At 46.2% G+C, this 24406-nt stretch overlaps 1 protein-coding gene across 2 annotated transcripts in view; it reads left to right on the top strand.

Annotated features, from left to right (window-relative positions):
* DRC7 (dynein regulatory complex subunit 7) overlaps positions 1-24406 on the top strand; it is a 171447-nt gene that overhangs the window by 68113 nt on the left and 78928 nt on the right. For both annotated transcript variants that reach the window (XR_013624950.1, XM_068130594.2), the window contains exons 4-10: positions 5302-5496; positions 6580-6726; positions 6899-7117; positions 9155-9295; positions 12822-12888; positions 13254-13382; positions 18293-18421. Coding sequence is in view for 1 of the 2 variants with exons in the window: in XM_068130594.2 (XP_067986695.1) it covers positions 5302-5496; positions 6580-6726; positions 6899-7117; positions 9155-9295; positions 12822-12888; positions 13254-13382; positions 18293-18421 (1027 nt within the window). In the remaining variant the exon portion in view is untranslated. The remainder of the gene's footprint in view (positions 1-5301; positions 5497-6579; positions 6727-6898; positions 7118-9154; positions 9296-12821; positions 12889-13253; positions 13383-18292; positions 18422-24406) is intronic.

The following is a 24406-nucleotide window of genomic DNA, read 5'->3' as shown; positions in this document are numbered from 1 at the left end:
CCAACATCACCGCTTTATACAAAAAATGTGCAAAAACAGATCCTTGCAACTGCAGACCAATCAGCCTGCTCCAAATTATCAGCAAGGTCATGGAATCAATCATCGCTTCGGATATCGCATCCTTCCTCTTCTCCAATAACTTGATCTCTGATCATCAATTTGGATTCAGACCAGGTCACTCTACTCTGGGCATGCTGCTTCTGCTGTCTCAAAAATGGATGGAGGTCCTCATTGCCAAAAAGGAAATCAGAGCTGTCTCCCTTGACATATCATGTGCCTTCGATGCGGTCTGGCACCCCGCCATGCTCACCACTCTCTCCTCTTATGGTATTCATGGAAACCTCCACGCATGGCTGGCGGACTTCCTCACTGGTCACAGTCAATGTGTGGCCCTAAATGGAATTCTCTCATCTCCCCTTCCTGTTCAGGTTGTAGTTCCCCAAGGCAGTGTTCTGGGCCCTGTGCTTTTTCTGGTCTTCATTAATGATCTCTCATAGGCTAACCCCCGCTCTTGCAGGGAAAATGGCCTTAAAATGCCTGTTGTTGTTGTTGTTGTATTAATGATCTCTCCGACTCTCTGGAAAATCCTCTCTATCTCTTTGCTGATGACTCCACTCTCTGCCGCTCCATATCTCAACCCTCAGATCGGCAGGCAGCAGCCTCTTCACTCCCTGCAGACCTGGACAAAATCACAGACTGGTCAAACAAGTGGACCATGTCTTTCAATCCTGACAAATCTCACACTCTCACCTTGTCTCTCCAAAAAGACCATCTGGACAACCCTCCCATATACTTTCGGAACAATCCTCTTGAAGAAGTGCTGTCACTCAAACTTTTGGGTCTCACTATCTGCCATGATATTTCCTGGGAAAACCACATTTCCAAGCTGGCCTACAAAGTCATTCGCCGACTGGGCATCCTCTGTCGTGTGAAGTCCTTTCTGGGCACTTCTGCGCTCCTCACCACATACAAAGCTTGCATCTGCAGCTCAATGGAATACTGCTCTCCCCCCTGGGCTGGTGCTCCTGCCTCACACCTAGCTCGGCTTCACCTGGTTGAAACCAAAGCATTCAGAATCATTGCAATCCCCCGCGATGAAGCTGATTGTGAGGGCCTTTCTCTTTCCCACAGGCAGGTTGGTGGTCTTGCTGTCTTCTACCGACTCCTTTCCGGCCTTGCTCCCCCTGCTCTGTCTGTGCACTGTCCCCCAAATATTCCTGCAGGACACACAATATCTGCCAGCAACCCTCTTCTGGTGAAACTGCCAAAATCAAGACACTCTGCTCACCTTCACTCTTTCATTCCTCTTTTCTGTCGCCTCTGGAACAAACTCCCACACTTTCTTCAATCCCTCTCCTCCCTCCAGGTCTTTAAAACAGCTGTTTACCACCATCTGTTGTCTTCCCCCATCCAAAACCTTGATCTTTTCTACTCCCGTTAAAACACCCAAAATCCACCTCTTCCAATCCCCAACTTCTTTCCTGAAATTCCTAGTTGTAAAATTCCTTGTGGAGTTCATTTCTTTATACCGTGTACTCTTCCCTCCTCCCCAGCCCTCCCCCTTCTACAGATCTACCGACGTCCTTGTTTACTGCTGTTGTTGTGCTTGTGTGCTTCACTCTCCCTTCCCCTCTTGTCTCCTGCTCCCTTCATTGTATGTTGTATGTGTCTGTGCATGTTTTCATGTGCAATGTGTTAGCTCTTGCACGAGCCTTGATTCTGTTTAAAAATTTTTTTTAATGCTTACAAAATGGTTAGTTACTTCTCTGTTAAGTGGAAATGTATTGTTACATTTGTGGGGGGTAGGCAATACCTTATTCCAGGTAGAACTGCATAGGTAGTGTGCTCTGACTCTCATGAAGAAGAAGAAACCCCATGTATCATAATAAGTAGGGATCCGGTGGACCATATGTCGTGTAAGCGCGTATCTTCGTTCCCATCACGAGGGGTGGGGTATTGTTAATTAGTTAGGGATTATGGGCAATTAATCCCCTGTATGTAATGGCCTCTGTTATTTTTCCTCTGTTCCTTATGACACCAGCAGCACACACACACATAGCCAAGAAATCACGCATTTATAACACTAAATAAAAACGACCGGAACCGGGACATTCAACTACCGCTGGTGCTGCAGCCGTCACATCGCAACACAAGCAGGCAGGTCCGGGAGGCGATGCCCCGAAGAGCAGTGATTGGTCCGGGATTGATTGGCGCAAGGACTGCTAAGATGGGACTATGGGATTGGTGGAGCAGGCACGGATGACGTCAGAGCCTGGAGTATAAAAGAACCCTCTCCCCAAAATTTTGGCCTCTTGAGCGAGGGACATTCATTGAGACACCACGATTTTATCGCTCTTGGCTGTACTTCTTGACTTCCTCGCATCTTCTGGCTTTAGTGGTGAATGGTCACGATTTCATATCTCATGCTGCTTTGGGATTTCACGGTGAGCGGTCGGAGTTCATATCGCTCCTGTGCGAGGGGAATTCCTTGACGAGCGGGGGTGAGTAGAATGGTCGCGGCCTGCTGACCTCGCACTCGGCAGCGAGAGATACAGACTGCACCGGAGGCCTAGTTCCCGCTCGCGGCAGTGCAGCCTGTGGTTCCCGCGCAAGGATGTGAGAGGCCTATGACAAACCTGGAGGATTCCTGACGAGGTTCAAGAGCAGCTCGGAGCTACGTGCCCACAAAATTAAAACATTTATTTTCACAGTTATTTTCCCCTTTGTCTGTATTCGTGTCTGTATGGGAACATCCCGGTTAGGAATCATAGTTTTTTTATTGTGCATTCTTTGTTACCGGCATTCTTCAATAAAGCCGGTATTTTTGTACATTTTAATTCTGTGTCGGTTTGAGTTAATTGATTATTCAGGTGCGAAGACGTCGGGTGGAAGCCGTCCTGGTAAGTTCGTCATCCTCCTTTCCCTCATGTGTAACGAAGGTCCACCATTGGATTGAACACCTTGGAGTTAAAGCTCGTTGGGTCATCCATGTCGCCCTGTGTTGTTCACTACCAGGTAGTCACACGATGGTATATGCTTCAGTATGTGCAATTCCTAAGACTACTCGTGTTACTGAATTTGATCAGCTACGCCCTATCTGAATTACTTCTGTTTTAGCTCGGGTGTTTGAGAGTTTTCTTGCTGACTGGTTGATGGTCGATTTTAAACCTCATATTGATCCTGCACAGTTTGGAAACATGAAAGGAAGTTCTATCAACCACTATTTAGTCCATATATTGGATGTTATACATCGAAATCTTGACTAACGAGGTCATTATGCGAATATTTGCACTTTTGACTTTACCAAGGCCTTCGACCTGGTCAATCACTCCAAGGTCATCGAAAAGCTCATTCAGCTTGGGGTTGATGCTTCCATCCTACCTGCAGTGTGCAGTTTCCTTTCTGATCCTTCCCAGGTGGTTCTTTATCAAGGGCAGACATTGAATCCTTTGTGTCTCTCCTGCGGAGTTCCACAAGGGATGAAACTAGGACCAATTTCGTTCCTTGTTCTGGTGAATGACGCGGCTGCAACAACAGAACATCGTTGGAAATATGTGGATGACTTGAGCCTGGTTGAGGTTGAAGTGTTCAACAGAACTCAGCAAAGTTCGTTGCAAGCCCATGTTGATGCACTTGGTGATTGGTGTTGCCTTAACGATGTAAGGCCGAAGCCAGAGAAATGTAAGATTATGCAAATATCTTTTCTTCAGAATGTTCCACCCCAATTAAACATCGTCATTGATAACATCCCTCTGCAAAGAGTTAAATCTCACTCTCTTTGGTGTTATAAGTCAATCTGATCTGAAGTGGAATAGTCAAATCCAGCAGATGGTATTTCGTGCTGCTCGACGACTCTTCGTTCTTTGTACCTTGAAGAAATTCCATGTGAGTGCCCCCGATATTGTTGAAATATACAAAGTGTACATTCGCCCTTTGCTGGAGTTCGGTGTTCCCGTGTGGGGTTCTGGCATCACAAGGGCTCAGAGTTATTAGATTGAACGACTCCAGGAGCGTGTGCTCCGATTTATTGCGTACCCTTCTATTCAGTCCTATTCGCAACAATTTTGGTTTACAGTTGTTGAGCGAACGCAGGAAAGAGCTTCTCTTGCGTTTTGGACTTGGTCTTTTAAAATGTGATCGTCACCGTGACATTCTTTCTCCTACCGGACAATCTGTGTCTCGATATAACATGCAACTCAGGAATGCTCAACATCTTGACCTCCCTCGGTGTAAGACTCAGAGATACAAGAATTCCACAATTCCTTTTTTGATTGAAATGCTTAATTCTGTTATGTAGAATTGTAGATGCATAAAATCAATTACATACATAATATCTGTTTGTTGATCTTCTTAATTTTTCTGCTATTTTAGGTTATTTTGTTGGTAGAATTTGTTGTATTTTTTATTGTTGTTTGATTATGTATGTTTGTTTATTCCATATACTTATTTTGATTTTTTGATGAAAGTAATTTTATATGATTATTATTATTTTTATATCTATTTGTAAGTTTTATGAAATACTTTTATTATTGTAAACTTGGCAAATTTCAGTCTTCGAACTGCCTTGTCCAGTGTTTAATGATTTCATTAAACCAAAAAGAAATGAATGAATGAATGAACGTCCCTTCAAAAATAGACAATTTTTGCGCCATTGCTTTCTCTCTACAAGAGTGGGGCTCATGGAAGAGCAAGGGCAAATTGGCAGTTGGGTTGCGGGACATTGGGAACAACTGGCATGGGAATAAACAAGCAGGAAAGGAAGAGACAGGAGAGAGGAAATACTGGAATCGGCAAGCAAGATAGTTCGGTTAGGAGGGGATTCTGGGGAGTAATAAGGATCATGGGTCAGGATGTGTGGTGGGACACTACCTGCTGGAAGCCCTGGAGGAAAGAGGGGGGAAACAACGTCCTCTGGAAGGTGGTTCTGCAGACGGGAGAACCTGGGAATAAAAGAGTTGAGGTGTACAGTGAGCCTGGATTTTGGAAGTTCAACCAGGAGGGGATACTGTAAGAATACATGCATTTGATAAGGAGGGACGGATGACTGAGAGAGCGGAGGGAGCAATGTTGGAGAACAGACGGTAGAAAACAGAGAGTCTAGCGACCTGAGTATGATGTGTGAGCAATAGATATTGTGCTTCGGCTTCATCTTGGGAGATTCCAACAATTTTGAGCACTATAGATTCTACATCGCATTATGAGTCATGGCCACACATAGAGATCTTGATCGTAAATTATTCAACCTTTATAGCAAGAAAATGGCACCCTCATTTATAGCCCCCCATGCCACTTCTATCCCAGCCTGAGCAGGTGCCCTCCCCAAATACCGTGCTGCGGAGCCAGTATGGAAACTCCTTTGACTTCTCTCTGCTGCTTTGCTCGCTGCTGCTTGGTTGCGGTTACGACGCGTACTGCGTTTGTGGGTATGCTTCGCGTGAAACCACCTACCACGACGACACGTCCAACACGTGCCCTCTACTTGTGCACACGAACAAGGCAAGTCCGCAGTGATAAGGTTGCGCTTCTGCTGCTCTGATAAACTTGTAATAACACCTCTTTGGATCAAACAACTCAAGTATCTGCTTCTTACCTGCAGCACATTCGAGCATCCCCTACCATGTGTTTAAAGTACCAAGAGATTTTGCCAAGATGCAGATCTATGTGATTAAAGTACCAAGAGACATTACCAAGGTGCAGATATATGTGATTAAAGTACCAAGAGACATTACCAAGGTGCAGATCAATGTGTTTAAAGTACCAAAAGACTTTACCAAGATGCAGACCAATGTGATTAAAGTACCAAGAGACTTTACCAAGGTGCAGATCAATGTGATTAAAGTACCAAGGGACTTTACCAAGGTGAAGATCAATGTGATTAAAGTACAAAGAGACTTTACCAAGGTGCAGATCTATGTGATTAAAGTACCAAGAGACTTTACCAAGATGCAGATCTATGTGATTAAAGTACCAAGAGACATTACCAAGGTGCAGATCAATGTGTTTAAAGTACCAAAAGACTTTACCAAGATGCAGACCAATGTGATTAATGTACCAAGAGACTTTACCAAGGTGCAGATCAATGTGTTTAAAGTACCAAAAGACTTTACCAAGATACAGACCAATGTGATTAAAGTACCAAGAGACTTTACCAAGGTGCAGATCAATGTGATTAAAGTACCAAGAGACTTTACCAAGGTGCAGATTAATGTGTTTAAAGTACCAAAAGACTTTACCAAGATGCAGACCAATGTGATTAAAGTACCAAGAGACTTTACCAAGGTGCAGATCTATGTGATTAAAGTACCAAGAGACTTTACCAAGATGCAGATCTATGTGATTAAAGTACCAAGAGACTTTACCAAAGTGCAGATCTATGTGATTAAAGTACCAAGAGCACAATAAAGAGGAAGTTCTGCAAAACTTTTCAGCTGATGCTTCATGATGACCTCATACAATGTTTGTACAGGGTTAAAGATCTGTCCACATTCATATTTCATGTCCCCATTTGGTTACCTGGTGTTCAGTCACAATCACAAACATCTGCATCTCCATTATCCCCTGCTCATGGTGTTTTTTCAGGTCCAGGAGGTGGAAACACCACCTGCACGTCGCTACATGGTGCGGCCACCTCGTCAGCTGCACAGCAAATTCGATCAACAGCAGCTTGAGCGAGAAATGGCAAAGGAACACAAGGAGAAGATGCTGGCAGATGGCAACGGAGAGGAGGTGAGAATTGCTAACTCGGCAAATAGAGGTTATTCATTCATGGTATTTGAAAATCAAAAGGATCAGATTCAAATAAATGAACCATTTTTTAAATATCCATCTCACATTTCACATCGCAATGCTTGAGAGAAGGTGCGAATAAGGAACCAATTAACCCACATGTTTCACCCAGGACTTGATGGCCTCTGGTCCCGACCTTCTGCACGGTCAGCGAGTGCACTGTTGGCTGCTGGTTTTGGCTGGACAAAGGGAAGTTCCAGGCGACTTCTTCATTGAGCCCTTCTCGGGAAAAGCCTATCCCACGACAGATTCTCGCTTCCTGGGTGTCGAGAGCGTTTGGAACCAGCGCAACTGCTGGGTCAATATGCAGAACTGCCGCAATGGATGCAAGGTATGGGAGACGTCTCAACCACCGAGGAGATGTGACCCCATTTAAATAAAGGCACTGCGTTCAAAGTCCGCTCCAAAAATCTCCTTTGCTATATGTACTATTATGCATGCTAGAGGTAGGTTCAAGAACACCTTTGATTTTGACAATCTGTAGTGGCCATCCCAAAGTCCAAACTTATATAAAACGCCATTTTGAAACTGCACGTGTGGCCAGACTCAGACCACGGTCTACCACCACTGAACCTGCATTTGCTGTGGAGGTTGATGATGCAATAGAGGGATTTCATAGGTATCCCATAATGGCATGCGTGCCTCCATGTTAGTTATATTCACACGTGCACCGCCATGTTGGTTATATTCACGCGCGCGCCGCCATGTTGGTTATATTCACGCGCGCGCCGCCATGTTGGTTATATTCACGCGCGCCGCCATGTTGGTTATATTCATGTGCACGCCGCAATGTTGGTTATATTCACGCGCGCGCCGCCATGTTGGTTATATTCACGCACGCGCCGCCATGTTGTTTATATTCACGCACGCACCGCCATGTTGGTTATATTCATGCGAGCACCACCATGTTGGTTATATTCACGCGCACACCGCCATGTTGGTTATATTCACGCGAGCACCGCAATGTTGGTTATATTCACGTGAGCACCGCAATGTTGGTTATATTCACGCGCACGCCGCAATGTTGGTTTTATTCACGTGTGCGCCGCCATGTTGGTTATATTCACGCTCGCGCCGCCATGTTGGTTATATTCACGCGCACACCGCCATGTTGGTTATATGCACGCGCGCGCCGCCATGTTGGTTATATTCACGCGCGCACCGCCATGTTGGTTATATTCACACGAGCACCGCCATGTTGGTTATATTCATGGGTGTGCCGCCTCCTGCATAATTTTTGAATGATAATTATAACGTCATAGGTCACGTGGTACAGACGCCATCTTGGAAAAAATATTTAAAAGTTGCACCTCTATATCTCCGAAACTGCTCCATGGAAAAAATTGAAACATGGCTCATTGTCAAGAACTCTCCATGTGGAATAAAATCTGTTAATGATGATGTCTTAGGTGCCTCCATTATGACGTCATAATTTGACAAGTAAAAAACTTCATCCGATGAAGATGAAATTTATTGAGCGTCATGTAGGCATAAATTGGTGGAGAAAACAAAAAATGATGACGTCATCGGTCATGTGGTTCGGCCGCCATATTTGTTTTAACACAAAAGCCTTAAAAACCACTGAAAACACATCCTGGCGAGGGTCTGCAATCTCTGATTGCTTTTTCTTGTTTACCTTTTGTTTAGCTTACCAACCAAAATGTGCCCGCACACTGCATCATGGGTACTGAAGCCCCTCTATAGTAGGCCTATGCCTCATGACCACTGTGCATTTTTGGGAGGGGCTTTGCACGTTTGTAGATCTTGAAGATCTTGATGAAGGATGAAAAGTAGAAGTAACAATATAAAAAGTATGACATAATATAAAAAATATATACATAACAGAGGCGTGCGTCTGAACATTTCATTGGTTGTCGTCTCGTTTTGAATCCGACTATAGCGGCCATTTTTGCTAACATGACGGAGCACTTCTCTTGCTCGCTTGCTCCACTTGCTGAAGGCCTTGCAAATCCGTTGATATGGAACGGCTGGCTTGACAAGCGATAGGAAGCTGCTTGCTAATGGAACTCTTGCCAAGCCAGCCGTTCTGTATGAACCGTTTTGTTGGAGTTCTTGCTCGAGTGCTTAAGCCTCTTGGCGAGCGGTCTACAAGCTGCTTGGTAATGAAACTCAAACACACCCCAGATACGAGGTATCTACCAACGTTAGAGTGACAAGCCAACCTATAATCTCACAAATTGAATAAACTGTTTTAATTTAATAACATTGGTATTTCCTTGCTGTCACTTAAGCAATACAATGACTACAAACTTCCGATGTCGCTTTGCTCTGAATACATATTTATTTTACCTTTCTGCACTGCCTTCAATTTCTCTACACTCCACTTCCTGGTTCGTGTTTTCCGAAGGACATGCTTTTTGATCTGGGAGATTCAGTCCGATGGGAATTTGTCCTTCCCTGGAGCAGTCATAAGCCAGGCCTCTACATCTCCGTTATGCATGAGAACACAGATATTGATGGTGAGGAAGAAGAAGAAACCAGGAAAAAGGTAAAGTCATCAAAATAGGGTACCTTTTGCATTTGTATCTTTCTATGGCTCTCAGGTGTGGCGTACTAGCTTAGGCTCCTAAGAGGTATATACCCACTCACCTGTGAGCTGTCTAATCCTGGGTTCAAATCACAACCCGTTTATGAACTGTCATCCTGGAGTTTCACAGGCAGGGTGAGGTTTAAATGTGTGCAGATACAGTCCATCAGATGCACGTTAAACTTGGTGTCCTGTCTTGCCAACATTAGTTGGTGGACCTGAAAAATCCCACAGTGTCCTTCACAAAGAACGCGAGTTACCAACGCGAGCCTACGCGAGTTACCAACGCGAGCCTACGCGAGTTACCAACGATACTCTGAACTGATGTTCTTGGTGGTTCCTTAACACCAGATACAGGTTACACTGCTTGATACCTGGCTTCTGTCTAGTCAGCAGCTTCAGCACAATAAATAATTTGACAGGTGGTTCTGCATATTGCATGTTAAGGCCTTCTTGGGCTATAAAGGTTAAGTAACATGCCATGGTTCGTTTTATCACTTACATTAAACCATTAAACCAACCCGATCGAAGCGAGGGTGGAAATCATTCCATTTATGACGACGAAATATCTGATGCCCGACGTGGAGATCGGTTTCTGAGATTTGGGACATGGAATGTAGGGACAATGACAGGGAGATCAGGAGAAGTGGTGGAAGTATTGATCAGAAGAAGAGTGGACATATGTTGTGTGCAAGAGACGAGATAGAAGGGAAGTGGTGTGAGAATGGTGAAGGGTAGGCAGGGACAGAAATACAAGTTTGTGTGGCAAGGATGCCTGGAGGAGGTGAATGGTGTTGGTGTCCTGTTTTCTGAGGAGTTTGTAGACAGTGTAGTGAGTGTGACTAGAGTGAGGGAAAGATTGATGATGGTGAAAATGATGATTGGAACGCTCTTGGTGAACATCATCTCGGGATATACTCCGCAGGTTGGTCGGAGCGATGAAGAGAAGGACATGTTCTGGTGTGCTATAGAGAAGCTGATGGAAAACGTGAAAGATGAGGAAGTTGTTGTGGTAGGAGGAGACCTAAATGGACATGTGGGAAGGAGTATGGACGGTTTTGAGGGAGTTCATGGGGGTTACGGATATGGTGTGGGAAATGGAGAAGGTGAAAGGATTTTAGAGTTTGCTGATGGAGCTGATTTGTTGATTTGTAATACTCAGTTCCAGAAAGAGGATAATCAGCTTGTTACATACAATAATAAGCTTGCTCACCAACTTGAGCCGTTGGTGAGGTATGTGGATGGACAAAAGGACCACCAAGGCACTCGGAAACATGGTGGTGGGATGATGAAATTGGAAAGAAGATTGACGAGAAGAGGAAGAAGTTCAAGGAGTGGCAGAAGGCGAAGGGTATGGGGGCAGAAAAGGCAGAGCATGAAAGTTATAAGGCAGCCAAGAAGGCTGCAAAGAAAGGTAGCAAAGGCACAGGAGGCATGTAGGAAAATGTTCGGAGAACGCTTGGATTCGGAAGAGGGTCAGAGAGCGGTATTCAGGATTGCAAAGCAGATAGCGAAAGAGAGGTGTGATGTGATGGGGGTGAGTTGCTTGAAGGATGAAGTGGGACAAATCGTTGTGGACCCAGATGGAATTAAAGGAAGATGGAAGAGATATATGGAAATGCTGTTGAATACAGAGAATGAATGGGATGGCAACATAGAGAGTAATCCAGGTTTAGGACTGGCAGAGAAGATAACCAAGAAGGAAGTTGAGGAAGCGATAAAAGCAATGAAGAGTAGAAAAGCGGGAGGGCCGATGGGAGTTGTGGGAGATATGTTGAAGGCAGCGGGGAATTGGGGTGTGAAGAGAATGACAGAGATCTGTAATCTGGCGGTGAAAGAAGGCCGCATTCCAGTGGATTGGGAACTGAGTACCCTCGTCCCTCTATACAAGGGGAAAGGTGACCCTCTGGACTGTGGCTCGTATCGAGCGATAAAGTTATTGGAGCATGGAATGAAGGTATTGGAAAGGGTGTTGGAGAGGAGGATAAGGAAGAAAGTGAAGATTGACGAAATGCAGTTTGGATTTATGCCAGGAAGAGGAACGACAGACACCCTTTTTATTGTGAGGCAGTTGCAGGAGAAGTATATGGAGAAGAGGAAGAAGTTGTTTCTTGGGTTTGTTGATCTGGAGAAAGCATTCGATAGGGTTCCACGTGAAGTAGTGACATGGGCATTGAGGAAGTTGGAAGTGGAGGAATGGTTGATCAGAGTAGTGATGGCAATGTACAAAAGAGCGCGCACAGCTGTAAGGACGAAGGATGGGAACAGTGGTGAGTTTGAGGTGAAGGTGGGAGTGCATCAGGGGTCGGTACTAAGTCCACAACTATTTGGAGCTGTGATGGAGGTGCTGGCTCGGAACGTAAAGGAGGGTTTACCGTGGGAGTTGTTGTATGCAAATGATCTGGTGTTGATTGCAAAAAGTATGGATGGACTGAAGGAGAAGATGAACAAGTGGAAGGAATGTATGGAGACAAAAGGTCTGAAGGTGAATATCGGAAAAACGAAGGTGATGGCAAGTGGTAAAGCATGTGGTGAGGTGGAAAGAACTGGGAAGTGGCCCTGTGCTATGTGCAGGAAGGGTGTCGGAGTGAATTCCATTCAATGTACATTGTGCGCTGAGTGGGTTCATCAAAAATGTAGTGGTTTGAGAGGGTCATTAACCAGTGTGGCAGCTACATTCAAATGTAAGGTGTGCACAGAGGGAGCTGCAGATGGAGGAAATGTTGTGTTGGATCTTGGAGATGGCGTGAAGCTGGAAGGTGTGAAAACATTTTGTTACCTTGGAGACATGCTGAATGGAGAAGGTGGATCAGACTCGGCAACGGTTGCTCGAGTGAGATGTGCATGGAAGAAGTTTCGGGAACTGAGTGGCGTGCTGACAAGGAGGGGAGTGTCATTGAAGCTGAAGGGAAAGGTGTATGCTGCATGTGTGAGAAGTGTTATGATTTATGGGAGTGAGACATGGGTAATGAACGTAGAGCAGCAACGAGGGCTGGAAAGGGTGGAAATGCGAATGGTTCGGTGGATGTGTGGAGTATCGTTGAGAGAGAGGAAGACAAATGATGAATTGCGAAAGATGATGGGAATAGAGCCTGTGATGGATGCTGTGAAGAGAAACAGGTTGAGATGGTTTGGTCATGTGTTGAGGAAGGATGAAAGTGACTGGTTGAGAAGAGTGATGGAAATGAATGTCGAAGGAAGTAGAGGACGGGGAAGACCGAGAAAGACTTGGCTAAAGATTGTCGAAGAAGAAATGCGGGCAAGGGGGTTAACAAGGAGAGATGCAGAAAATAGGGCAAAATGGAGAAGATTGTCATGGGGACCGCAAGGCTAACCCCCGCTCTAGCAGGGAAAATGGCCTTAAAATGCATGTTGTTGTTGTTGTTGTTGTATTAAACCTGGTGACCCAGAGTCATGCACCAAATCCCAGCAGGTAACCTAGAAAGCTACAAAAACAAAAACTGTGCAACCCACGGCTGTTTTTCAGGTTGAACTACAGGATTCCTTTGTAATGCCACCTTCTTGGGTAAAGAAACTAGAGATTACTCCATCACGTAAGCATTCTACAGCCACCCATACCACCTGGATGAGCAACACCTCACCTGCTAAAATAATACACATTAATCGGTACTTTTTCCTTCTGTTGGTTCAATTTAGTCACTTGTACAAGAGGCTGAAAGAGTGCATGTTTGATGTGGATTATGATCTTGTTTGATGTGGATTATGATCTTGTTTGATGTGGATTATGATCTTGTTTGATGTGGATTATGATCTTGTTTGATGTGGATTATCATCTTGTTTGATGTGGATTATGATCTTGTTTGATGTGGATTATGATCTTGTTTGATGTGGATTATGATCTTGTTTGATGTGGATTATGATCTTGTTTGATGTGGTGATGGTTTTGGATGAAACTCAGAGTTTGAGTTCCGTTGTCCGAGTGGAAGGAAGTTGATGCATTATCGGCGAGCGAGGTTGGAGACCTTCGCTCCATATCTCCGGAACGATGGACTCATCACACGACTGTGCGTGTACAAGGATCATCGCTGTAAGTGTCCACTCTGTTATTACTGCACATCGGATTTTTATGTGAAAAAATAAAAAATATTTTTTCACATAAAACGGCTTTTTTGCGCGCAAAAAAATTATTTTGCTATTTTCGGAGAAAAAAAGAATTTCGCCCTTTTTCGGGAAAAATAAAATAAAATGCCCTTTTTGGTCGAAAATGTCTGGCAACGCTAAAAAAAATTAGGGAATTTTTCGAAATTTTAAACTGCGATCGAAATTTTTAACTGCGATCGAAATTTTTAACTGCGATCGATCTCAAAAACAAAATGTTGCGTCCACTTGCGTGCGTTGCGTCCCCAGCGTGTACAGCAGTGAGGCGGTGTACTACAGTGAGAGAGTGTACACAAAGTGTGAACAAGTCTCCTATCAAGATGAGTGCTGCTCTTCGTGACAAGTGGCTGAAGGAATTCAACGCTGGCGGCGATGGGGCCACCTTCAAGTACGTGTCGAGTGACACGGCTTTCTGTCGAGCTTGTGAAAAGACTTTCCGGGCGAAGCAGAAGTCTGAGCTGGCCCAACATGTCCGAGGAGACCGCCACAAGAGCAACTTGGCTTGAAGAAGAAGAGGACGGTCACGCAAGCCACCATGGAGGACTTTGGTGGCGGAAAGAGGCACAAGTGCGACGTCGTGGCTCAGGAGCTGTGCCAGGCCATGCTGGCCGCTGGCATCCCATGGTCGAAATTGGAAAACCCTGCCCTCCAGTCGTTCCTGGAGAAGCACATCACTCTCCAGATCCCCGATGAAAGCTGGATTCGAAAGCACTACCTCGACAAGTGCTACGACGAGGCCTTGGCGGGGATCCGTGCCGACCTCGGACAGCAGCCCATCTGGCTGTCCGTCGACGAGACAACCGATTCGGCAGGTCGATATGTGGCCAACATCATCGCGGGACGCTTGTCCAAGGAGGGGTACTTTCGTCCCCACCTCGTCCAGTGCATGTTTCTGGAGAAGACCAACTCCGGGGAGATCGTGCGTGCAGTCAATGACACGCTGCGCTATCTTTGGCCTGATTTCAAGCCGGAGTGCCTCAAGGTCCTCGTCAGCGACGCCGCGGCCTATATGATCAAGGCCGGCCATGCCCTGAAGGAACTCTTCCCGGACTTGCTGCATGTGACTTGCATTGCCCACGCGCTCCACCGTGTCTGCGAGACAGTCCGAGAAATGTTCAAGGACGTCAACAACCTGATTGCCACGACGAAGAAGGTGTTCGTCAAAGCCCCGTCGCGTGTTGTCTTTTGGAAGGAGCAGCAGCCCAATCTTTCTCTCCCCCCGGAGCCCATTCTGACTCGGTGGGGGACGTGGATCGACACCGCGGTGTTTTACGCCGAGCACTTCGAGGCCGTCAAGGACATTGTGGACCAGCTGAACGATGACGACGCGATGGCAATCCGGAGTGCCAAGGACCTGTTCGGAAGGACCAAGTGCCAAGGACCTTGTTTGCTCAGCGTCGACGAGTCTGGCATTTCACTCAGGCCAACTGGCACGGTCTTCAAGCAGCCATCAATCATCTGGACTGGTCTCCCATCTCTACCACCTCTGACATCAACTCATCCTGGGAATTCTTCCAAAGTAAATTGCTCTCTCTCATGCACAGATTTATCCCATCTCGTCTTCAGTTGTCATACCCTTCCTCCCGTCCATGGTACACGGAATCTTGTGGTGAGGCTGTTGCCCAGAAACAACTTGCCTTCGTCTCCTGGAAAGCAAATCCAACGGAAGGAAATCTCATTTCCTTTCACAAAGCCCGAAACAAGTGTGTGTCCACCCTCAGGAGAGCCAGGAAACAATATCTCTCCGTTCTCAAGACCGAACTCTCTTATCTGTCTCCCTCTTCCAAATCCTGGTGGCGTCTGGTCAAATCCGTTTCTGGTGTTTGTTCCCCCTCCATCCCCTCCCTTACCTCAAACGGCTACACAGCTGACTCCGCACGTGAAAAAGCTGAATGCCTCAACTCTGTGTTTGCCTCTAAATCTTGTGTCCCAAACCCATCCCTCTCTGTACCCACCATACCCAGTCGTACCCTGCTGCTCCTGGACTCCGTGTCCTTTCCTCCTGACAAGGTGGAAAAGTTTCTGTCAACCCTCGACTCTGATTCTGCAACTGGACCCGACGGCATCAGCCCACGGGTCCTAAAATCCTGCTCTGCTGCTCTATCTCACCCTCTCTCTGTTCTCTTCACCCTCTCTTTTGCTCAAGGTCAACTGCCATCTGCTTGGAAATCAGCCAACATCACCGCTTTGCACAAAAAAGGTGCAAAAACAGATCCTAGCAACTACAGACCAATCAGCCTTCTCCCAATTATCAGCAAAGTCATGGAATCCATCATTGCTTCTGATATGAAATCTTTCCTCTTCTCCAATGGCTTGATCTCTGATCATCAATTTGGTTTCAGACCAGGTCACTCTACTCTGGACATGCTGCTTCTGCTGTCTCAACAATGGATGGAGGTCCTCAATGCCAAACAGGAAATTAGAGCTGTCTCCCTCGACATATCACGTGCCTTCGACACGGTCTGGCACCCCGCTCTGCTCACCAAACTCTCCTCCTTTGGTATCCATGGAAATCTCCACGCATGGCTGGCGGACTTCCTCTCTAGTCGTCGTCAACGTGTGGCCCTGAATGGGTTTCTCTCATCTCCTCTTCCTGTTCAGGCTGGAGTTCCCCAAGGCAGTGTTCTGGGCCCCGTGCTTTTTCTGGTCTTCATCAATGATCTCTCTGACTCTCTCGAAAATCCTCTCTATCTCTTTGCTGATGACTCCACTCTCTGCCGCTCCATTCCTCTTCCCTCAGATCGGCAGTCTGCTGCCTCCTCACTCTCTGAAGACCTGGACAAAATCACAGACTGGTCAAACAAGTGGAACATGTCTTTCAATCCTGACAAATCTCACACTCTTACTATGTCTCTCCGAAAAGATCGACTGGACAACCCTCCCATCTACTTTCTCAACAATCCTCTCCAAGAAGTTCTGTCGCTCAAGATTTTGGGTCTCACTATCTGCCATGATCTTTCTTGGGAAAACCACATTTCCAAGCTGGCCTCCAAAGCCAGTCGCCGACTGGGCATCCTCCGTCGTGCGAAGTCCTTCCTCGGCACACCTGAGCTCCTCACCACATACAAGGCTTTCATCCGCAGCTCAATGGAATACTGTTCTCCCCTATGGGCCGGTGCTCCTGCCTCACACCTAGCTCGGCTTCACGCTGTTGAAACCAAAGCTTTCAGAATTATTGGAATCTCCCGCGATGAAGCTATCTCTGAGGGCCTTTCACTCACTCACCGCAGGCAGGTAGGTGGTCTTTCTGTCTTCTACCGACTCCTCTCCGGCCTTGCACCCCCAGCTCTCTCTGTGCTCTGTCCCCCAAATATTCCTACAGGTCGCACAAGATCTGCCAGCAACCCTCTGATGGTTAAACTGCCGAAATCTCGGCTCTCCGCTCACCTTCACTCTTTCATTCCTCTTTTCTCCCGCCTCTGGAACAAACTCCCTCACTCCCTTCAATCCCACTCCTCCCTCCAGGTCTTTAAAACAGCTGTTCACCACCATCTCTTATCTTCCCCCATCCAAAACCTTGATCTTTTCTACCCCCGCTAATTCACCCCAGATCCACCTTGTTTGAAATTCCAACTTCTTTCCTGGAAGTCCTGGCAGTGTCCATATGTTTTATACCTCTCCCACTGCCCCCTTCCCACGCCCCCCCCCTCCCCCCAAAGCCCTCGCCCTCTCTCAGATCTCTCGATGTCTCCATGTCTCTCGGTCCCTGCTCTCAAATGTTGTGTTTGTGTCCTTCCCCCTCTCTCCCCATCTTGTCTACCGCTCCCTATGTTATATGTTTTATGTGTCGGTTTGTCTTTCTGTGTGATTAATGTTCGCTCTTTCACGAGCCTCGATATTGTATACAAAAAAAAAAAAAAAAAAAAAAAAAAAAAAAAAAAAAAAAAAAAAAAAAAAAAAAGGCGGACATCAAGCTCAGTTTGGTCTTCTTAAATGCCCACGTGTCGTTCATCCCGAAGATCCTTAAGCAGCTGGAGGAGGCCGGCATGGAGCTGGCCAAGGCCTTCCAGCTCCTTGATCAGGCCAAGGAGGAGCTCGCAAAGATCCGAGGCTGCCGTAAGGAGATCCTGCTCACCAAGTTCAAGGCGGTGCTGCAGCGCAATCCCGACATTGGTGTGCTGAGGACAGTGGCTTTGATCCTGGATGGAGATCAGCACGGATCTGAGGTTGGTGTGCCGGCTGGAGTCAAGCTTGCTGACATCCCCCTCTTGAGGTACTGCCCCATCGTCAGCGTCGACGTGGAAAGGTCCTTCTCCGTCTACAGAAACGTCCTCACCGACCGCCGACACCACCTCACCAAGGAGAACATTACCAAGATAATGATTTCAAACACCTACTTTAACCGTTCCTAAAAGGGTCTTGTCAATTTCTTCTAGTCCTCTACTTATCAAACAATGCGGTTGCAATAAAGGTACCTGAATGTCATTTTTTACCTGTTTACTAGCCCAGAGTGCTTAATGTTGTGCAGGAAAAAGCTTACCATTTTTTGTTCTTTTTTTGACTGATTTCTGAAAAACTTGGTAATAATAAAAAATGAATAAAACGGGGGAAAAAAATATTTCGGGATTTTTTCACATTAAAAAAAAAAAATTCCGCTTTTCAAAACATAAAAGGCCTATTTTCTTAACATAAAAATCCGTAGTCTAGTTATTACTGTACAAATGAAACGAAACGGTGTCATTGGTAAATATGTTTACCAGCCCTGGGTTTGGTCCATGCACAACGCAGACAAAGGTGCATGTCTAAAGCAAGTTATTACTAACCAATATTTCGATCTGAGTGTGCCAGACAGTTCTCAAGGTCCTGTACTTGGAAGATGAGTGCGGTTTGTCTGTCCAGGCACAAGTCTCAAGGAGGTGAAAGAATGGTTCCAGAACCGGAAAGACAAACTAGAGCAGCGAGAACACGATGCGTCCACTGGACTCACCCAAGAAAGTTTTGCGTTTGGCCACTCGGCTGCCCTCCTAAGTAAGTACTGCTGCCCTCCCTCCTCAGTCTTTATCTTTAACTCACAATTAAATGTCATCCTTATTCACAACCTTCATGACATCGCCCGGCTAAAACAACAAATCTTAAACAACTATCATGCTCGACGGACACGCGCGAGGTTTCTCTTGTAAAATTAAAACGCTTTTCCACATTTTCCGGAGTCCATAGAATGGCCTATTTAGTGTTTCCATCTGAGTACTTGCCTCGTGGCCAGCATCCCAGGTTGGAATCCCCCTGCCCATACAGTCTCCCCTTGCCTATTACCACCTAATGTGTGTAATCCATCTGAGAGTACAATGATATCTCCTGAATCTCTCCATCTTGCATGTGATTTACCAAAAAAACACAATGTCAGTTTGTGTGTTTGTACAGATGTCTGTCCCTCTTCATAAGGGTAGGTATAAATGCCAATCTTTTAACACGAATGTGTGTTCACTATGGTCTATTTTTGAGGATAAAACAAAGTCAAAAAACATTTTCCAAAAAAAGAATAATTATGTATCTTCTATTGGAATTGGAATATTATTCTAATTATGTATCTTCTTCGCGTTTTTCTTTAAATAATAAATACAAGGTGCAGGGAGATGAAATTCGCTGCACATGATGTGCAATGCGCACAGTAAAACGAGCGTTCATTTACGGCCATAGGATGCGTAATAAATAAAGAAGATACAATCACACCTGACACTAGGCCGAGGCTTCCGACTTTGGCATGCTCACGACGCTGCACTGTTGAATAAACTGTTCATTTCTTTGCTGCCCTCGCCATAGGAGAGGGTGTTGCATTTGAGTCCGTTTGTCTGTCTGTCTATGCGCACAGAATAAATATGATTTTCTCTGCAACCGTAGGTCCAATTGGCAGGAAATTTTCACCATAGGTGCACCTCCACTTTTTAATGATTATGACGTCATAGGTCATGTGGTATGGGCGCCATATTGAAAAAAACCGAAAAATTTTGCACCTCTATATCAACGAAAGCGCTGCATAAAAAAAAATTGAGACATGGCTCATTGTAAACAACACTCCATGGGGAATAACAAATGTTAACTAGAAAGAGCAATCAGAAATTGCAGAACCTCACCAGGATGTGTTTTCAGTGGTTTTTAACGCTTTTGTGTTAAAACAAATATGGCGGCCGAACCACGTGACCGATGACGTCATCATTATTTTTTTCTCCACAAATTTATCCTTCGATGATGCTCAAGAAATTTCATCTTGATCGGATGAAGTTTTCTACTTGTCGAATTATGACGTCATAATGGAGGCACCTATGACATAATCATTACAACTTATGTTATTCCACATGGAGAGTTCTTTACAATGAGCCATGTGTCAATTTTTTCTATGCAGTGCTTTAAGAGATATATAGGTGCATATGTTTCGGTTTTTTCCAAGATGGCGCCCATATCACGTGACCTATGACGTCATAATTATCATTTTAAAAATTCTACAGGTGGAGTTGAACCTATGGTAAAAATTTCCTGTCAATCGGACCAACGGTTGCAAAGAAAATCATATTTATTCTGTGCGGACAAACAAATGGACTCAAATGCAATACCCTCTCCTCAGGCGAGGGTAATGATGATGTCATAGGTGCCCCCATTATGATGTCATAATTCGACAAGTAGAAAACTTCATCCAATCAAGATGAAAAATATTGAGCGTCATCTAGGGATAAATTGGTGGAGGGAAATATAATGATGTCATCGGTCATGTCTTTCGGCCGCCATGTTTGCTTTAACTCAAAAGTATTAAAAACCACTAAAAACACTTCCTGGTGAGGGTCTGCAATCTCTGCTCTTTCTTGTTTTGTTTTTATAAAATAAAAAAAATAAAAAAAATTTTGACATGCTTTTTATTAGTACATCTATAAAGTTCCTCCATAAATGTTAGCAGGGAGTAAAAAAGACATTAAAGTTACAAAGAGTTAGTTACCATCTGTGCTGTCTAGTACCGATCAGCTCCTGAAGGGAAGGTAACCTGGTTAGTTGATGACCATTCTTCCATCCATCCATCTATGTGTGTATCCATTGGTCCCTCACCTATCATACAATGGCAAATCGATTATAAACCTCACAAACATGGCAAAGACTGAGTAAATGTAGAAAAACCTACATAAACAGCTTTGAAGGCATATGCTCACAAACGCCATGGACAAAAATCACAGCCACAGTAACAAAAATCACAGCCATAGCAACACGATATCACGATGTTTGTACCAAAATCTCAGAAACCAAATTTGCAATCACACTCTCACAGTCCTTATGCATCTTCATAAGACCTGCACCTTTTGGTGTCACCTTAGGTATTGGATTGGCAGATACCTTCGGTATTGGATTGAAAGATACCTTAGGTATTGAATTGAAAGATACCTTCGGTATTGGATTGAAAGATACCTTAGGTATTGGATTGAAAGATACTGTCGTGCGACTCCGGTTAACACCAGAAGGTCGCGGATAGGCCTGAACGGATTTAATTGAGGCGACGGCCAAACACGGATTTTACTATGGTCGCATGGGAGGAAGAAGGAAAATGGAAGCTGCGCAAGCGCTTACCTTCAGCGCACCGACGTAGCTCCGGTCCTGTAAAGGGAACAAGCGTTACGCTTAGGTCCCCCGTCGGGGAAGTGATGTGAGTTGACAAAGTGGAAGACGCAGAAAACATGCTATGATATGATATTTCGCTCACAAGGTTCAGACATACATGGAGGCGGCCATCTTGGATTTTGACATGGCGACCCAATTTTCAATAGCGTTCTTCCTTATGTCTAGATACACCCACACACCAGATTAGAAGTTGGTACTTCGCTTATTTTTCAAGATATTCTGCTCACAAGGTTCAGACATACATGGCGGCGGCCATCTTGGATTTTGACGTGGCGACCCAATTTTCAATAGCGTTCTTCCTTGTGCCGAGATACACCCACACACCATATTAGAAGTTGGTACTTCGCTTATTTTTCGAGATATTTCGCTCACAAGGTTCAGACATATATATGGTGGCGGCCATCTTGGATTTTGACGTGGCGACCCAATTTTCAATAGCCTTCTTCCTTATGCCGAGATACACCCACACACCAAATTAGAAGTTGGTACTTCGCTTATTTTTCAAGATATTCATCTCACAAGGTTCAGACATACATGGCGGCGGCCATCTTGGATTTTGACGTGGCGACCCAATTTTCAATAGCGTTCTTCCTTATGCCGAGAGACACCCACACACCAGATTAGAAGTTGGTACTTCGCTTATTTTTCAAGATATTCAGCTCACAAGGTTCAGACATACATGGCATCAGACATACATGGTGGTGGCCATCTTGGATTTTGACGTGGGTTGTACCCACACACCAAATTCGAATGCGGTCCTTCGCTTACGCACGCACACATGCACGCCCGCAGGTTCAGACATACATGGCGGCGGCCATCTTGGATTTTGACGTGGCGACCCAATTTTCAATAGCGTTCTTCCTTATGCCGAGAGACACCCACACACCAGATTAGAAGTTGGTACTTCACTTATTTTTCAAGATATTCAGCTCACAAGGTTCAGACATACATGGCATCAGACATACATGGTGGCGGCCATCTTGGGTTTTGACGTGGGTTGCACCCACACACCAAATTCGAATGCGGTCCTTCGCTTACGCACGCACGCACGCACGCCCGCACGCACGCACGCATGGACGGACGGACACACGGACGGAGGGGAAAACCATAGTCCCCCTTTCGCTCCGCTGTGCGACGGGGGACAATTAACTCGACACGGGCACAGGTTTAACAGGGGATGGAAAATAATACGAGGGTTTATTACAAATAAAAGCAAGGACAGGAAAGCACGCGCCGGTAATAAAATGTCCTAAATCGGGATCCCGCACACCAGACTCAACAACAAACAAAGGAGGATGAATTACGAAAAGAATTCTCTCGTCGTGGTGTATAAAATGGTGGGTGCGGCCTTATCTGTCCCTCGTCTTGTCTTGTCCGCCGTCCAACACGGCTCCGTTCGGCCCCGATGCACCCACGAGGTCCCTCACTCCAGCACCACAGCACCCAGCACCGCTCCAAGCACAAGCACCGCTCCAAGCACCACGAGGTCCCACAGCAGAAAAAGGACCGCACATCCAACGCAGGCTAGCGGCTCCAAGCGAGGTCGATCTTCACACACGATCGGCCTGCCACGTCCCAGTCAGCTCTCCCAAAGCAAAACGTGCAAGAAGCAAGCGAACTCCACTCGTGCTATGACTCAACTCAACTCAACTCAACTCGGGCTACGCAAGACGAAGCGCCGGATGTCCAAAAGGGCTAGCTGCGCAAACAAGAGCACGAACCGCAAGAGGAAGCTGCAAGACAGAAAATGGCGTTCGGCGCTCCCTTAAATAACCTTCCCGCGGTGGTGATGTCAGCCCCGGCATGCCACCCAATCAGTGCCCTCCACTGACTCGCCGGCTGGAGGTCCGTGCCTACCGCGCTGCCCCGTCACTCATTCCCTGTTCCGTGGTCATCGCGCGTGGCACTCGAGGTGGTTAGGCCTGTCGGAGGTGTAATTGGCGGCGGCCATCATCCGCGGTGCCCCGGCCTGGTTTCCTTGCCTGTTCATCTTTCACAGTCATGTCAGGGAACGGTATTACTTAGTGTTGCACTAGGGACCTAACTACATGTCTATGTTGGTGTGCATTGCCATAAGGGACAAAGGTTTAGCTACCAGGTGTGACACAGGGGCGCTACTCTTTAATCCCTACGCTACTTATCACTCGAACATCCTGGTATGCTCACAGGTATACTCTTAACCGACAAAACGCCTACACACACAGAACTTATTACAGGTCAGATTCCTTACCGCGACAGACGAATACCTACCTACACAGATCTATCTGGCTCTACATATTGCTACCCCACCGACATAACACAGCCCCCCACCTGGAACCGTAGCTCCTGCAAGGTTCACTGCAGGCGCTACCATCCCAGCCTTAACACTTACTGTCTCACACTTAATTAGCCTATGAAATAAATCAGGAGGGCTGTGGGAAGTGAGTCGGACTTCCTGCCTGTGCTTCTTAAGATGCTAATTCCCCTTAACATCATGCAATCAAATATTTACAATCGTTTCATTGGTCGTTCCTGCAGAGGGAGGAAACAACAACACTCAAAAATCCTACCTTCACCACAACACTTACCCTTAAATTGCAAAAATTCAGAACTCTATAAAACATTTGTACATACCACAGTCCACAGACCGCGTCCCCCGGTGGATGCCACAAGACACAACCGTACCTGCGGGGCCATCCCAATGCACCCCTAAATTTCCGGGGGCCCTTCCCAGATGTTACAGGTGAGAGACATGGCTCGGTGGATTTCGCCCTCATTCGTACAACACAAACCCCTTATCCACTCATGCACATTCCATAAATCATTACACACAAAAATCATTACAAGCACGTACTTAACACCCCCCTGCAGGACCATGGCATTGATGTCGTACATATGTGCATGTCATTTCTACTAGGCAGCGGGGAGGTACCGCACAACTAAGATGGTGGGGGCGCTTCAGGCTGTGGTGCCCGCAGTCCCAAAACAAGTCAACCGACTTACAAGTTCATTGCCCCCCGCCCCCCCCCCCCTTTACCTCTTGGCCCTGTGACAGCCCAACAGCCCCTTTCCGCCGTTACCTCGCCGGTGAGGGTATCCACACACCAGGCTCCGTTGCCTCCTGCTGCCGCGCAGCTCCACGGGTCGTCGGGGGTCTCCTTTACCCTAGGGCGCCCAACCAGACCCTCCACCAACGAGCTCCAATTTCCAGAAACCACTGGCTGCCAGGGGTAATTGCCGCAGAGGGGGGCCGCAGGCATCGCTCCTCAGAGCTTGATCTGTACCTGCGGACACACACACCTTCCCCACCCACAAGATCCCAAAACACACCTCCTCCCCCGCTGCCATTCAATTCTCAACACAACTCGGCACAATTCC

Source organism: Myxine glutinosa, chromosome 11, assembly GCF_964187855.1.
Source record: "Myxine glutinosa chromosome 11, kmMyxGlut1.1, whole genome shotgun sequence".
In the NCBI taxonomy this organism is placed as follows: Eukaryota; Metazoa; Chordata; class Myxini; order Myxiniformes; family Myxinidae; genus Myxine; species Myxine glutinosa.
Note: the sequence above shows the minus strand (reverse complement) of the source record. Positions and strands in the feature narration are given on the sequence as shown.